A 16208-nucleotide genomic window follows, 5' to 3' on the forward strand; every position below is an offset into this window, starting at 1 on the left:
TGACACATCAATAACCCTTGTGTTTTGATAAGGTTACTGACACTGTGTCTGCCTCCTGTAGACTCTTGACAAGACAGCAGTGAGGTAATTCTCTGTAAATGTGTTTGGTGTATTAGCTCACAAGCTCCCCAAAACAGATATTGGAATCAGTTATTTTTAGAGGGGCATCATTTGGTAGTGTGCACAAGTTACCATTGTGGTTTGTTAATTCTTTTTCCTTTTATTACAACAAACCATTTCCAAAGACTTGCCACTAACTTGAAAAAAATCTCTGGTTAAAAAAAAAAAAAAAAAAAGAGCAGAGAGAATAAATTCGGTGTCAGGTACTGCCAGGTACCATTTACCCTACCAGCTTTCATATCTTTAAAAGTACTCTGTATTCACAAATTGCTCTCCTTCCCCTATACAGAAGACCATCCCAGCTTGCTGTCACAGTGGTCAAAGTCCTTTCTTCTGTAATCTTATATTGTTGTCTCACTAAAAAGTACAAGAGTTCATTAAAAAAATCTTCAAATAGAAAATGTTAATCACATCCTTTGTTTAGCACCCATGAAGAAATCAGTGCTCTCAAATGAATTTTCCTTGAATAACACTCATTTAAAAACATGATTGACAAAAAGCACATGGTCAAACATTTTAACACTTTTCCTTTTTTTGCTGTGTGTGCTGGCAGCTCCACTTGATACTCTTAGTGCTGGAGGATTAAATGTCTTTGCTTTCCATATTTCCTATGGGATCTTTTCTTCCAATTTGTGACATACATTAAGTGAAGAAGAGATGTCATTACACATAAAGAAGTCCGGCTGCCAAGGAGTACTAATCAGGGAAATTGTAGACCAGAAGTTATTGCATAGTGGTTTTACTAGGAGTTTCTGAAAGCAACCTGAACCTGGTCTAGTTTGGGCAGGTGGCAGCATTCCACGGCAGTGGCATCCAGTTATGTGATGCCAGGTAATCTCTTTCAGTGGGTTTATTTCAGTAATTCTCAGACAATGGTAAGGATTTTTCTCTGTTGAATATTGATGTAACTTCATCTGACCCTTCAGTTTGTATTTTAAAAACCAAGAGTTCCCTGCTACTTGTTGTTGTAGTGCATGTGTTTCACTGTCCATACAGAGGAATGCATGTATTGTAAATTCTGAATGCAACTTCCAGGGTTTCTGCTGTGTTCAGTCATTACCATACACCTTTTTAAATCAATTAAAAAAAATACAGCTTTTAATTATACATCACTTTTTCATTAATATGTGGTCGGTTATGTTGTAAGGCATTTAGTACTGAACAGAAGCATTTTATATTTTTGTTGATGAGGGAATACTTTCGGCTGCCGTTCTTAAAAGGTACCTTTTTCCTCTGTTGATACTGAAAAATAAATTGAAAGAACAAAGCAACTTTTTTAAAAAGTAATTTGCTGATGCCTGCTTTTTAAAGCCAAGTCCATTTTATTTGTCTCACTTCAGCATATCAAATAAAAGATTGAGAAAAATTAGTCTGAAGAAATCTGAAGGAAAACGAACTCACTGTGTTCAAGCTTTGACATATTTCATAAAGCTGTTGAAAACCAAACCATGAAAGCCAGATTTATGAGCTTTTTTAAAGTTATTTGTAGATTCCCAAGACGATTGTGTTCCCATCACTTACTGTAGCCTCTAAAACTCAAATGACGCTTTAAAATATTCATGTTTGGCACACACTGAGTTACTGCTCAGCATTGCAACGGCATTCAGCTAAAACTAGAAAGCAGAGACAACAATGTACTTCTGCCTTCACTTAAATCATTTTGGTCTCTTCAGGCAGAGCAAAAGGACTCAAATATTCATATTTTAAAGAAATTCATATTTTAAAGGAATTACTTTTAATGTTAAGATTGCTTTTATTGTGGGTTAATACAACTGTTTGGGGAAAGAGCCTTTTGGGAGCATCTGAGTAACCCTTCACATTTTCCAGGCTTTTCCTTTCAACAAGATCACTCATTTTGTTATTACTGGAATAGAAAACCCTTTTATTTATCAAAGCATTATTCATCTGCACTTTGCCAGGTATAGCAAATCTGTTGACAGCACTGGATTTATCATTTACGGTTAAAGGCAAATGGAAGGATTCCCCATATCCCTAAGCCAGCAAAACAAATGTCATTCTGAAGCTCGCTGCACAATATCCTGCATTGATTAAAAAAGAAAGTTGGACTGTCCAAAATGATTCAGTATCTGAAAAGTCTAAGGTAGTTGAAATGAGGTTATAATTTTTAATGTATTTTATGCAAATACTGGGCTTCCCTGCCTTGTATCTTCATTATATATAGTATTTAACCATGGGGAATATGAAGTTATTTTCCATGAACTGCAGCACATTATTAGCCCATGGAATTTTTGTTTCAGTGCAGCCTTTCACTGGTGAAATATACTTAGCTGGAGATATATTTCAGTCTGTATAAATGCAGATGTGTTTACTCCCATATGATTAAACATTGCAATTTACTTCATTGATACTTCATTCCTTACTGAAATTTATTACCTATTCATAGATTAGGTACTGGTCTGGTGCAACAGGTACTAGTCTGTTTTTAAAAACAAAGAAACAAACAAAAAATAAAAACAGAAAACACAACAAACAATTGGCCTTTTGTGGCTTGGGAGAGTTCAATAAGCCTGGAGAGTACTATATAGTTGAGGTCATTATTTTTCTGCAGGTAATTCAGTTTGAAAGAAGCATCCCATACCTATATCACTACCCCATTACATCTGCCAGAAGTGACTTCATGCTCATTTGTGCCTGCATCTATAAGCCAGTAACGTGGATAAATGGAAAGGGACCTGCAGAGTGCGTGAGATGGTGTCCAGAGCATCTCGCACACAACACATGCCTCGGGGGTCTTGTCTTGTTCCAGTCTGCTCCCATGAACTGAGCACATCTGTATTTCATCCAAAAGGAGAACAGTCTGTGCCCTTGGTGGCTGCTCCACAGTGGAAACAAAAAGGACACTCAACAGGAATGACCAAGAGATTAGTTTCAAAAGTGCGCTCCGAGCTTGAACTAAACCAGTCAGAATGTAAGTATCTTTTCTGCTGAAGGTCTTGTAAGGATATATCCAGCAAGAATAGATCTTTGTCAACTGCAAGGGAAAACATGTCCATGTACGAATTGCATACCTTTTAAAGTCACGAATAGTAGTCTAAAGCAAATTACTTGGAGGCTTGGTTTGTATATTGGCTCAACCGCATTTGTTCAACTGTCAGCTGAGTTAAGGGAAAAGACTTTGATTTTATTTATCTTTCTGTTTTGAGACATATGAACTTTAAAAGTGAGTTAGATGGAGAGTCCCATCAATATTGCCAGATACCAAATGGTGGATTCAACATGGCTCACATAGATCTGCTGCACAGATGATCTGTATGTGCTTGAATCAGCTCTTTGTCTTAAACGTAACGAAGCCATCACACCAGCACTCATAGGAATCATTGACATAAAATGTACAACTATCCCATCTATACACTGAATTTGTTGCCTAGGATTTTGCTAAGCTATCAGGCTGGAAAATCTGATTAATATGACCTGAAGCAGTAGAACTATAGATTGAGTCTGTCCATTTTTTCATTGCTAAGCTTTTTTTTTTTCCCAACCCATGAGTTTTCTCACTTTCATCCTTCTGATTCTCCCCTCCATCTCACTGAGGTGAGGGGGAGCAATCAGCTGTAGGTGCTTAGCTGCCTGCTGGGGTTACACAACAGTAGATAGGAACTAAAATAACCATGAGAGGTATAAGGAGCAATCAGAAATAGGTATGATGTAGCTCAGTAAGGACTAGTGCAAAGTAGGGAGAAATAATCACCTGCAGAAACACTGGATGAGATTGACAATGCAATACTTCTACCAAAAGAGCAACGGAGTATTTTAGAGGATCCAAAACAATATGTCACCTATGTCATACTCCGATAAAAGAAGCAGTCATACTAGGATGTGTTAACAGGATTGCTGTACGTAAGAGACATGAATTGTTTGCAGTGTGCAGAGTAGTGGTGGGGTCTGAGCTCTGTCCAGCTTTGGGCACTGCACGTCAGGAAAGATGTGGATCCATTGGAGAGAATCCAGGGGAGAATAACAAAATGATCAGAGGTCTACAAAATATGACCCATAAGCAAAGACTGGAAAAACTGTGTTTGTTTAGTCTAGAGAAGACTGAAGGGAGACATGATAACAGTCTTCAAATATTTAAAAGGTTGTTTCAAATAGGAAGAGAAGAAATTGTTTTCCATGTCCCTTGGCACTAGGACAAGAAGTAACAGGCTGAATATGCAGCAAAGGCAATTTAGGTTATATTATTAAGAATAGCTTTCTAACTGTGAGAGGAGATAAGCATTGGACTAGACGGTGTATGAAGGTGGAGAATTTCTGTCTTTGAATTTTATTTGGATTCTTGGAGGCTCATCACATGTATTAGCTGTAGCCCTCGCGGTATCCCAGGGATGCTGAGCTCAGAGTTGTATGTGCCACATTCGTATACCGCTCCAGAGAGATGCACAGCATGGTGCTGCTTTAGTGCTATTTGAGTGAGAAAAACTCCTCCCAATTATAATGGGTAATAATTTTCAGAATTCTGACATAAAATTGTAATATGCAGTCTCATCACTGTCTGATAGTGACTTGAGTTTAATTCTCTCGAAATAAGATGAAACCAAGGATGAACGAGTTCTTGAGGTATTTCTGAAGCAAGGTTTAAATTGCTAAACCTGAAAAATACTTCCTTTGCTAGTTAATCTATAATGAAAGGATTTTTTAAATTTCAAAATAATTAGTTTGTGTTGGAACAAAATGCAAATACATTTTATTCATAATCTTTTTGAAGTTATAAACAAATAGTTATAGTAAAGTGACCGCCTCTTACAATCTTAACAGAGTGGTTTTAAGTGAAATATATTGGAAATACAGCTCCTTGATTTAGAAGTCATACTTATCCTCAAAAGGGAAAAGACTTATTGTTTTACCCTAATTTGTTTTTATTAATCTATAGTTGATAATGTTGGTATTACATAGTGTTTTAAAATAGTTCTACCTCTGGAAAACAAGGAAATTAAACTAAAAATAAGTGAATTCGTTATCTTTTTTCCTGCAAAAATTTGTTATGCCAGAAAAAATGGTTCCAACGTCTTCCAGTGTAATTTTGAATATCTGCCAAACAGTAGATTTATTTGCCAAACATTTTCATACAGTATTCCCACCGGCACTCAGTCTTTCAGAGAATAAATTGGTGAAATTAACTTTTCTTATCAGTCTGTGGTATTTGAGAGAAGCAAGGTTGTCTGCCAACACGCAGTGGAAAAAAACAATATCAGCTAAATTGTCTGGATTCAAGCTTTCTTCCCTTGTCTTGGCCAGGAAACACTGAAGGACTATGCAGAGGAGGGGAAGAAACTGTGTTTTGAAGAATTTGCCAGATCATATAGTCTTGACTGTGTGCTATTTCTCCTTCTTTTACTTTCCTTTTTATTTGTCAAGACAAGACATTGGAGGTTTCTTTGTTCTGCGCCAAATTTTCCACTGTGTCTTCTAAAACTTTCTCCCTTTGCCTCCGGCCCCCATCTCGGTGCACCAGTCTTCTCCTGAACAAACGTATCTCAGGTTTGCCTGTACATGCTATCAGTTTGTGTGCATGTGCTGGGGTGCTATGTAGTTTTATCAAGCATTCAAAGCGTGAATTCTCACTTCTGTCTGAAGTCTTCTGCTTTAACTTGACAGAAAGGGAACTTCTGTTTTAGACAGACGGTATTGATAATGAATGGAAAAGCATTGTTTCATAAATATTGAGAAATAAGGATGCAGTATTTATAATTATTTGCGTGAATGTTGCAAGTTGAGTTTTGCTCTGAGAATTAAAATCTTCACTAGCAATAAAAAATGCATTTCACACCAAACAGTGGAATAAGGTTCTGGGTGCTGTTGAGATAATAGTATGGTAGTATGGTTTGAGCCAGTTGGGGTCCTGCGTCAGTGTGATGTACCATTAACATAGATAAGATTCTTAAAAGCTGAGGATCAATTTCTTTGTGAAACAGCTTGCTGAAAGAAGTTGTTTTCAGCTCTTAACATGCTCTTTTATTCTGGAGAGCACCAATTTATTTACCTGGTACAGCATTCCAAAGTACTTTTTGAAGCTTTTAGTGAATATTATTTCAATTTTAGTATTCTCAATGTGTTAAAAAAACAGCAAACTGCTAAAATAAATTATAAGAAATAGAACTAAGATGACGAGCTTTTAATTTAAGTAGAAAACATATGTCCCACGTTGTTCCTAAAAAAACAGAGTTGCTGTTTGGTTAGTTGCTTCTATTCTCCTGTTAAACCTCATATTTAGAAAGATGAAAAAGAGAGCATTTCTTCTTTGTCCTGCAGGAGCACTGCATTGTTAACACAAACTTCCTTGATCCCTGTAGGGTTCTGCAGATTCTGCAAATTCCTCGCTGCAGGATAACTGTACATCCAGAAGTCTGCACACTGCAATACACTCCTCTTTATCAGCATCAGGCTGATGCTTCACTTGTGGGGATGTGTGTGAGCCCTTGATCTTTATATGTACATGGGGTTCCACATATGTGTTTTTCTTTTAAATTTTTACTAAATGACAGACTGTCTGAAAATGCGTATAACCATGCAAGTGTAATGTTTCCTAACAGTGTTGTAGCTTTGAGTGTTTTCTTCATGAGGTCTTCCTACAGAATTACAGTAGCTGAAAATGTCAATGTTATTTGGCCAGTATATTTGTCCACACAGAAATCATATGAATATTAAAATATTAAAGCTTAATATTTCCCCAGCAACATCACCCAACTATATTAAATTAATATGCTATTCTATGTGTCTCTTTTTGTTAAGTATATAGATTATCAAACCATAAAGTCTGGGGTTTTTACTTTATCAATATACTGATTTTATGTCATTTAATAGTTGCAGAGCAGTGAACTAATCTACAAGACTTCAACAGTCCAATCCTTCTCTCTTTAGTGAAAATGAGCAATTTATCAGCTTCATATGAAATAACATCTCTTTATATAGGTATAAACCATAAAATATACAATCGTCTCCCTTAAAACTTATGTCCGCAGTTTTATCTCCTGCTGTTTGCAGTTAATAAAATGTATTTATTATTTTTGTAAGTAAGAATAACCAAGGTGTAATTATAGGTTTCCATAAGTTCACTAAATACTTCATTAAAAAAACAGCCTTTTCAAATAGGTGTTGATAAGGTTTCCAATTCTATATTAAATGCTCAACTAGTAATGATAAAATAAATTCTGACTTTGTTTTTGTGGATTTATTTATCTCTGGTGAATAAGATAAATTAATAATAAAGATTTACCATTACGCATATATTGATTGTGTAATGCATGAGCAAAGACATATAGACATATATAGTTATTACCAGTGGCTACATTGTATATCTTTTTTAAACTCATATTTCACATTTTCATTCCTAGCCTATAAATACGATTTCTATTAATTGTAGTAAATCAGAAGCATATTCTTCCTTTAGGTCTTGTGAAATAGTATTATTCTAATAACATTTTAGACTGAAAATTTATTGATGTGCTATTTTCTGGAAGTACACTGAAAATTGTGTGCTGTACATAGGACATTAGCAGTTTCAATGCTGAAAAATTTCTAAGTACATCTAGAAGAATTAGTTTTCTTTCATTTTATGTTGCATTAATTCAGGCATCCATTCAGAGATAATACCTTTGTGGGACCTCATGGCTCTCTCCTGAGCCTCATAAAAAGATCACACCCTTGGACTTTTATGGAGTCTTGTGTTTGTTCCCACTCTGCCCACCCCACCCCCAGCAGGACTTATTTTCATAAAGTTCTAGGCAATGTTGCAAAGTTGGGGTTTGGTTGGTTTGTTTGTATGTTTAGTACATGCTCATTCGGCTTGTGGGGATTGAAAATCAGTCACAAGGAGGGACAATAATTGGTGAAATGTTTGGTGTGTGGTTGTTTATTATTATATAGTGAAGAAAGGCACTATTTTTTCATAATGCGTTCCCCATAAGTTTTACTTCTGTCAAAGTGATTTTTTTTTCCTCTCAAAACTTAGGTTTAAACAAACATCTAAGTTAATGGTACATTTATGAGAAATGCATAGGTATAAGAGGCGTCTTCCTGCCATTCATCTAGCTAGTGAAAGAATTAGGTTAACTCCTAGGATCTTACCAAAAAGAGTAAATAAATGTTTTTAACATGGTTCTTATGTCCATCTGCTAACAAATATAATTAGAAAGGAAAATCAGTGCTGTCTGTTATAATAGGGACTGACACAATTGTAACCGTAACTACCAACTGATACATACACAATTTGTGGAAATGGTCACTTTTGGGGTCTGATATTTTCCCAGGCTTGGTCTGTGCTGAGGAATTATTCATTTATTTGTAAAAGCTTACACGAAATGTGTATGGTTTCAAAGGGCTGGGAGCACCCCCGGAGTGCTGCTAGGGCTTTGATGTTGCAAAGGCAGCTGAGTCAATCCAGGGGGACGGGCTGGGGTCTGCCCTCCCCTCCCAGCGCCTGACCCCGGGTGGGCAGCCCGCTGCCTTCCCGGTGACCGCCTGCTTGGCATTCCTGCCAGGTTAGTGCTCCAGAAAGCAGAGTTAACCTTTCAGACTACTCTCTGAGTTCTGAACATAAGTTATATGGTTTTCCCTAGCTCTAAGACCTGTGTGCTGGAGCCTGTCGGGAAAGCTGTGGTGGTGGTGGTCATCCAGACAAAGCAAACATAAAGATGACGTTCTACGTGGAAGGTTTCCTTTGATGATGCCACCAAGATGTACTGTGTTCTTACCATGTCCTCTTCTCAAATGTACTGATAATACACACAGCTGGAGTTCTGAAGGCCGTTGAAGAAAACCCTCTCTATAGCATGTCAGCATTTCACTTCCTTGGGTTCCTTTAATACATACTAAATGTAAGGACAAAGCACGCTATTTGTGGACATCAGGTGAGGGAAGTGCTCAAAATTTGGATTTCCTGATTTGATGGTTAGCTGTGTACACATTTGCTTTTAATATTAACTTATTCCAGCAGTTCTTTCTGTATGAAGATGTACCATATGAATGAGTTTTCATTACAGTGGCAGTGAATAAGTTCTTTCAGGGGAAGTATTTGAGGAAGTGGGAATACAATTAGCCCTTTTAAATCATATTCCTTAAAATATGTGAAATACCAGATTGCAACAGTTTATATCTGGTGTCTTCTAAAACAAGTCCTATTGCATTTTTAAGATAAAACCTTCTCAATCCTAATAATTTTTGGCTCTAAAATCTAAAGAGTTCCAGGTTGACAAAAACAGTGTAATTTCTGTATTTTTGAGTTAAATATGATTTATTTTAGATAAACTAGCATTGAAGACTTCTGGTAATCATTGTTCTTCTATAGGTTACAGCTGATTTGTCCTAGTAAACAATTCCAGAGCTCTGTGACAGATCAACTAAGATGGAACTGCATCCATCATGTGACTGTTCTGAGGCTGATGTGAAGGGATTGTTATTTTTCACTATAAAGCATTCTTTAATTTGTTGACCTTGGTTACCACAAGCACTTTTGTCATTTCATGATCGTGCAGTTTTATAATTCATGAAAATGAGTTATTGTAGTCCTAGTAATACCATAATCACAACACTGCTCTGTACGTGGGAGACTTCAGTGTTTTATGTTCATGAGCTAGTCCCTCAAAGCCTCACAAGACCCATCAGCAATTGATACTTTTAGCCAATTCTAAATCCAGTACTAATATTAAAACTATACGGTTATTAGTTTTCTGTAGTTCATGACATCAGCCAGATATTCACAGAAGAGCATTCTGCGCAGATGGAAGGAGGCAGTACCCTACCGAGTCCAAAACCAGATTTTCTGCACATATGTAAAGTACCAGGTGCCAACATACGTACAGGAAAGGCCACCAGATATGTTCACTGTATGAGTGATGAAGAGTTGTTCTGTCCGTGTATCATTCATCTGGCCAAGACTTAATGCGCTCCCTCTGAGCTGAGCTTGGGTTCTTCAAATTCTGCAATGTAACTCTGCTTTGATGCTGTGCTCAACAAAATTATCTAGCAGCTGTTTGACTTCAGTGAGGCAGGTTTAGATGCCATGTCATTCATAAACCTAAGTTCATGGAACAGAAAATAAAGGTTATATCTTGGATTGTTCTTGAGTCTTTTTGGCCTGCTTCATCCATAGCAGTCACTGTCTTCATAACTTCCTTAATTCAAAACACAAAGATTCAATTTAGTTTTATTTTCAGGAGAGCAGCCAAGGGATTAATCACAAAAAAAACCTGAATTACCTATTGATGGAGTAGATCTCAGAATTCAGATTAGAATTGACTTGTCCAATAATAGCGGAGAGGACAGTGGCACAGAACCACCAATCTATAAAGTCTCATGTTAGCAAGGGCTTCATACTTTGCTGGTGTTTCATCTAGCTAATTGATCAAAAATGTTAAGGCAATTCGCTTTGACTTTTGTCTAGGGATTTGTGAACATGCTCTGGAACTGTTTGGTTTTATACACCCTTGTAAACCAGGTGAAGATTCTTAATTTGGCTGTACATCTGCTAAACACATATATTATTGCATTAAAATCTGAAGTGCCTGTATTTTCACAGCAAGTTTGTGACAAGACTGGAGGAAGGAATCCACTCAGCAAGTAATTTCTTCCAGTGTTCTAGTTACACGTCATCACTGACTATAGTTTCACATTCAGATGTCTCATATAATTCAGATTATACAGAGCAACTTTTTCTCTAAATAACATGCTCATGTTGATCATCTGCATGAAAAATTCCAAGCATCGTGTAATATGAAACATTTATTTTTGTTCTGATCTTACTACTAACTCCAATCTCATTATACATTTTCTGAACTTTGACAAGAGATACAGAATCAAAGATGTCACATACATAAATTGGGCAGGTCAATGGCAATCTCACTCTAAGAAATAAAATCTTGCTTTTTTTTTTTTAGTATTAAAACTTTATATTGCATACCATAGTGTGTACGCTTTTTGTATACACTACGGGAAATGGCTTTAATTGCTGAATCACTGTCCTGCCTCGTATTACTGAGAAGAAAATTTGTCTCATCTAGATGAAGCAGGTTTTTATTATAATGAAGAAGTGTTACAGGCTGCACAGTATTCACAGAGGACTGCTTTTTTTCTTTTCATATAGGCAAAAGAGTTTACATGAAACAGTTTGCTCTGAAATCCGGTACTTTTTTGTCACTTCCTACATCTGAGACAAAATACAGTTCATATTTGTGGAGCACAGGAGGGGAAAACAAGTCCTATGGTAGTTTAAACTCTGAATTAGATACATTTTTAAAGCTCCCTGGTACAAACTGACGAGTGCTACATATCATAAATGGTTTCACAGTTTGTATTTGTGCTGAAAGGCTATAATTATTCAGAATAACCTTAGATATTTCTGTGTGATGGCCAGTATTATAAATACAAGAATGTAAGAACATGGTGAAAAATAATGCTGTCAAGTGCTTTAAGAAGTCTTACAAACCACTAAATCAATATAATACAGCAAATACTTTGTATAATTTACCCAAGATTTTCTGATATGTCTGAAAAAGTCAAGTTCATATTCATATTCTTTTTTTCTGAATTAACGAAGAGAAGGATTAGTTTTACTTTAAGTGGAAATGCAACGAATGGGTTATTAATTTTCTTCTTTCCTCAAATATAGATCTGCAGACTTCAGCGTCAACTATCAACAGGAAAATACCAGCAAAATCTCTTTTCAAACCAGCCTGTGATGTTTGTATCTCCTACCAGTCAGCCACCCTGCAAAAAGCTAATTGAACTTATACAGCTGTCAGGAGGAAAAATATGTAAAACCTTACGTCAGGCAAAAATCTGTATAGGAGAAAAACCAGGAAAGAAGTACCAAGAAATAAAATGTTTATCAGAAAAATGGGTATTAGGTAAGACACTAAATTTCAACTCATATAAAAAAATGTGGAATATATATTCAAAAACTGACTGGAAATAGCTCACTAAACTGAGGTTATGGAAGGAAGAAAATGGAAGAGTTAAGTTTTCAGGAAGGTTGTCTCTATGGTGAGGACTTTCTCTTACTAGATGTAAGACTGCTTCATTATGGTCCTGGTCCTCACCATTGTAATTTTACCAAGAACAAATTTCATCCAGATTTTCAAATTTATTTTTTGCATGATTCTTTCATTCAGAGCAAAATAAACTCCAGATCCAGCATCTCTTGAGTTTACTGCAGGTGGACAGGCCGCGCTCAGCCCCTCGGTGGGCTGAAGGAGTTGCAAATCCAGCTGCTACTGAAGGCAGATCTCTTTTGCAGTCTGTATGGTACTTTAGAGGAAGGATACAGGCCTTTGAAGTTTGGTCCCTTTCTCAGCAACTGTTTGCATAACAGTATGAACAGTGTCACCTAGAAATGGCCATCTTAATCAAATAAATCAAATCAGATCTCAAATTTTATCTAATCTTTGACACTTCACTGTTGTAACCCAGTTGTTTTGTGCCTATCTGCTTTCTGATGTTAACAATGACTGTCAATTCACTCAAGGTTGAGCATGATAAAAAGCAAATAGGTAGATAATGTAGCACCTGTTTTAAAGTTAAATAAATGATAAGTTCTTGCAGTAGTATCATTTGACTGCTCTTTTTCTAAGGTCCTTCTCTGTCTGGGTTCTGAGCTCCACCAAAGTCTTTTATAGCAGAAATTGCTCTGAAGTAGATTATTGCTTTATAATCTATTTCTTGTGCACTTTATCTTAAATAATCCTGCTTTTTTATTTCTTTCAGATTCAGTCACTCAGCATACAGTATGTCCCATGGAAAACTACATTTTTCATCTGTGAGCTAACTCAAGAGCTTCCATATGGTTGTAAAGGAACAAGCCTAGTTTGGATTCAACAAAAAACTAATCTGTGAATAAAATTTCTAAGAAAACGCAAGTTGCGTCTTTATAAATACATGGAAGAGTTTTCTATATTTTTATTACTAAGTATTCATCTTGTCAAATCTTTAGGGTTTTTTAATAATAAAGTACTTCCCTAATAAAAGCCATCTTGCTTTTATTTATTTCTTGAAGACCTTCAGGCCTAGAAGTTGAGTGAATGATTATTCACTGCAAGGAAGTGGAAAGATATTTTCTGATCTCCAAGCAAAGTTGGTCACATTACAATGCCATTAAAAGATGTGCATTCGGTATGGGCGAGCACGCCCAAGCCAGCCATGGTGCAGGCAGCTGGAGGCCCATGTTGCTGTATCTTCATGACCATTGCTAGTTACATTTCTTTGGTAAAAAAATAAGGTGTCCCATCGTGTTCAACTCACACCTACTGGTGTAAACTTGCACTTTTAAATTGAGTTTTCAGAAGTAATTGAAACTCAGTAATTATGGTCAGACATATAGTCGAGGTATTACTTTATTTCAATACCTTTAAATGAGTTTCAGACTGTCTCTACCTTACCTCTAGGCTGAAACCATAAAGAGTTCCTGATCCTGAGTCAAATGACTTAAGACAACATGTAATTCAAGTGCTAAAATCTGTCAAAAATGGAACAGATACTTGCTTGAAAAATATATGACAGTAGCTTAAATGTTAAATTCTTCTTCAACCTGTGGGGTTTTTTTTAACAGGTACAAAGTAGGATTTGTTTGTAAAATATGTGGTGTAGCGCTTCTTTATTTATAAGTGTACAACCTCCTTTAAATATTTGCAAGGTCCATCAAAACGATGAATCCTCACATAGACAGTAATGTATTATCAAGTAACTTAACTGCAGCTTATAACACACCTTCCAAGCTCAGTGCTCTCCTCAGAGTACTGGCAGTACTGGCCAATGGAAACCCCGTACTAAAAATAATGATTTCAAGTTAATAATATGGAACAATCTAGGTACAACGGCTTATAAATGTTGCCATTCCATTACATTGTTCTAACTTCTTGAGCTTTTTAAGAAATTTGGATGCACAGTGTCTGTAAACTTGAGGATTATATGTATTTTTCCCATCAAAACAAGTTCAGCAGCATCTGGGTGGCAAGTTGTTTCAGGCACAAATTACATTTGTATAGTTGCTCTGTAAAATGTTAAATATACTTGATGGAAAAGCTCCGAGATATGATGACTTTATGGAAAATTAAACTGACTTTATTTTCAGAAATACTGAACACCTGTAACTGAAAAGGTTAAGATCTCGTTTTCAAATATTTAAGTGCTATATAGCCAGGTTTAACATATAAACTAGAAAATTTTATTTATTGGGTTTTTTTCCTTGCTTAGTTCTCTGACAAGCACATTTTTAACATCTTAACTAGGAAAATATGTTTGATATAAAAATTGATATGTTGCACACAAAAACTGGTAATCAGGTCTGTCTACAAATTGTACTGTTTATAATAAAAAATATTTACCTATTTACTGCAGAACATGGTATCACCCTTTATTAAGAAACTATATGCCAAGTACTATAGACTAAAATATAAATACTTAAATAGGTTGTGACATGTCAACATATGGTTCCCAGTAAATAACAGAATAATTTGTTTGAATTATATTGCTTAACTTTGAATATTAAAATCTCCTAGTTTATTTTGCAGTCATTTCCTAAGTGTACTATCCATAAAAATCTGTCAGTATTAATTTATAGAATGTAACATTCCAAATCAGTTTCCTCATAAATCTTCTTAAGATTCATCTCAGCAATTTAAATAGTAAGTTCTTGGATCAGCTTGTTGGTCTTCATTAGTCACACATGTAACAGACTTGACAGTCAAAAGTCTAAGATACGTTTTTCTAAATGAAAATGTTTCAGATAAAACAAGCTGTCAATTTAGATAATTTCACCTTAAATTATATGGTTTTATAGAAATCCCTATGTATTGGCTATTCTTGCAAAATTTGTAGTACACAAGTAAATATAGCCAGCAGGAAATTGTCTAATTTTGGTGTCACGTTATAGGCAAGAGGAGTGCTGTTCATCCATACTGAATATGGCTTTGTAATAATATATAACAAATTCAGGAGAGGTGAGAATTAAATCCAAAGACTAGCATGTTGTACAGGCAGCAAAAAAGAAATACTACTTCATTTTTATAGTCTGAACTTTTTCACACAAACAGCTTGTGACCTTGTGTGGGTTATCAACCACCTCAGTATTGGAAGGAAGTGCATTTCTACCCAAGACCTCAGCATGACAAGACACTGATGCTGGTCATCTCTCAGTAAAACTACACAGGAGGGGGAATGGTGAAAGCTTGTCAAATGATTTGTTTGTCAGCAGAAATCCACCAACTGAAAAAACACCTGCACTTGATACAGAGGTCCTAAGGACAGTAACACGCAGAAGAAAAGGCACAGAACCCAGCAACGTGATGGATCATTGATTCACGGGTAGTTTTGAGCTGATCAGTGCTAAGATCTTTCAAGGTCCAGTGCTTACCTGACATTCTGCTGTAGTACAGCACAGTGCACTGTCTCCTCTACAAGATGGCACCAGCCTTACCTTATCAGGAATATACTTTTTTACTTTTTAATTTCCTTTTTTCTCTTTCAAGCTTTTTTTTTTTTTTTGCAGAGGAGGACTTTTTTATCCTGCATGAATATTTTTGCCATTTTTTATGAAAATGACTGCACTCAGCTGCTGTCTCTCCTCCTCAGAGAGCTCCTGCCCTCCAGCTAAAGGCTGTCTCTTACAAAATCATATTAGCATGATTAAAGACCTTTCTAAGTTAGCTTGATTTGATTATGAATCTGTTTAAAGCAAAATAAACCAAAAAGCCAAAATAAGTATTATTCCTGAGGTTCACTGCAAGTCCTATTTTAACTCATTTCACTTGCATTGGTGGTGTGGGTGATATCACTCAGATGCACAGAGCACAAAGATCCCTTCCCTTCTTCCTCTTTCGGAGGTGAGATGTGGTTCTACCACACTTTGTGTAATTTCTGGGTGCTCACACTGGCAAACGCAGAAATACTGAAAACAAACATAGGCATGACCTTGAATAATGCGTTGCTCAAGTTGTGTCAGAATGGCAGAAAAATTGGTGTCCTCTTGAAACAGTATATCCTTAAAAATAAATCAGCATCTAAACCCATTTATTTATAGTTAGAGTGACTAATAATGTGAGATTGGCTAAGGATGTGTTTGAAAGCAAACTGCCAGAAACCCA

At 36.1% G+C, this 16208-nt stretch overlaps 1 protein-coding gene across 3 annotated transcripts in view; it reads left to right on the forward strand.

Moving 5' to 3' along the window:
* MCPH1 (microcephalin 1) overlaps positions 1–13094 on the forward strand; it is a 126893-nt gene extending 113799 nt beyond the window's left edge. For 2 of the 3 annotated variants that reach the window (XM_065056059.1, XM_065056060.1), the window contains 2 exons: positions 11741–11978; positions 12835–13094. In XM_065056059.1, coding sequence (XP_064912131.1) covers positions 11741–11978; positions 12835–12890 — 294 coding nt within the window. In that variant the 3' untranslated portion in view covers positions 12891–13094. Of the gene's footprint in view, positions 1–11740; positions 11979–12834 lie in introns of those variants that run through there. The other variant, XR_010471152.1, reaches the window with a different exon arrangement.
* The last annotated feature ends 3114 nt before the right edge of the window (positions 13095–16208 follow it).

Source organism: Columba livia, chromosome 3 (genome assembly GCF_036013475.1).
Source record: "Columba livia isolate bColLiv1 breed racing homer chromosome 3, bColLiv1.pat.W.v2, whole genome shotgun sequence".
Lineage (NCBI taxonomy): Eukaryota > Metazoa > Chordata > Aves > Columbiformes > Columbidae > Columba > Columba livia.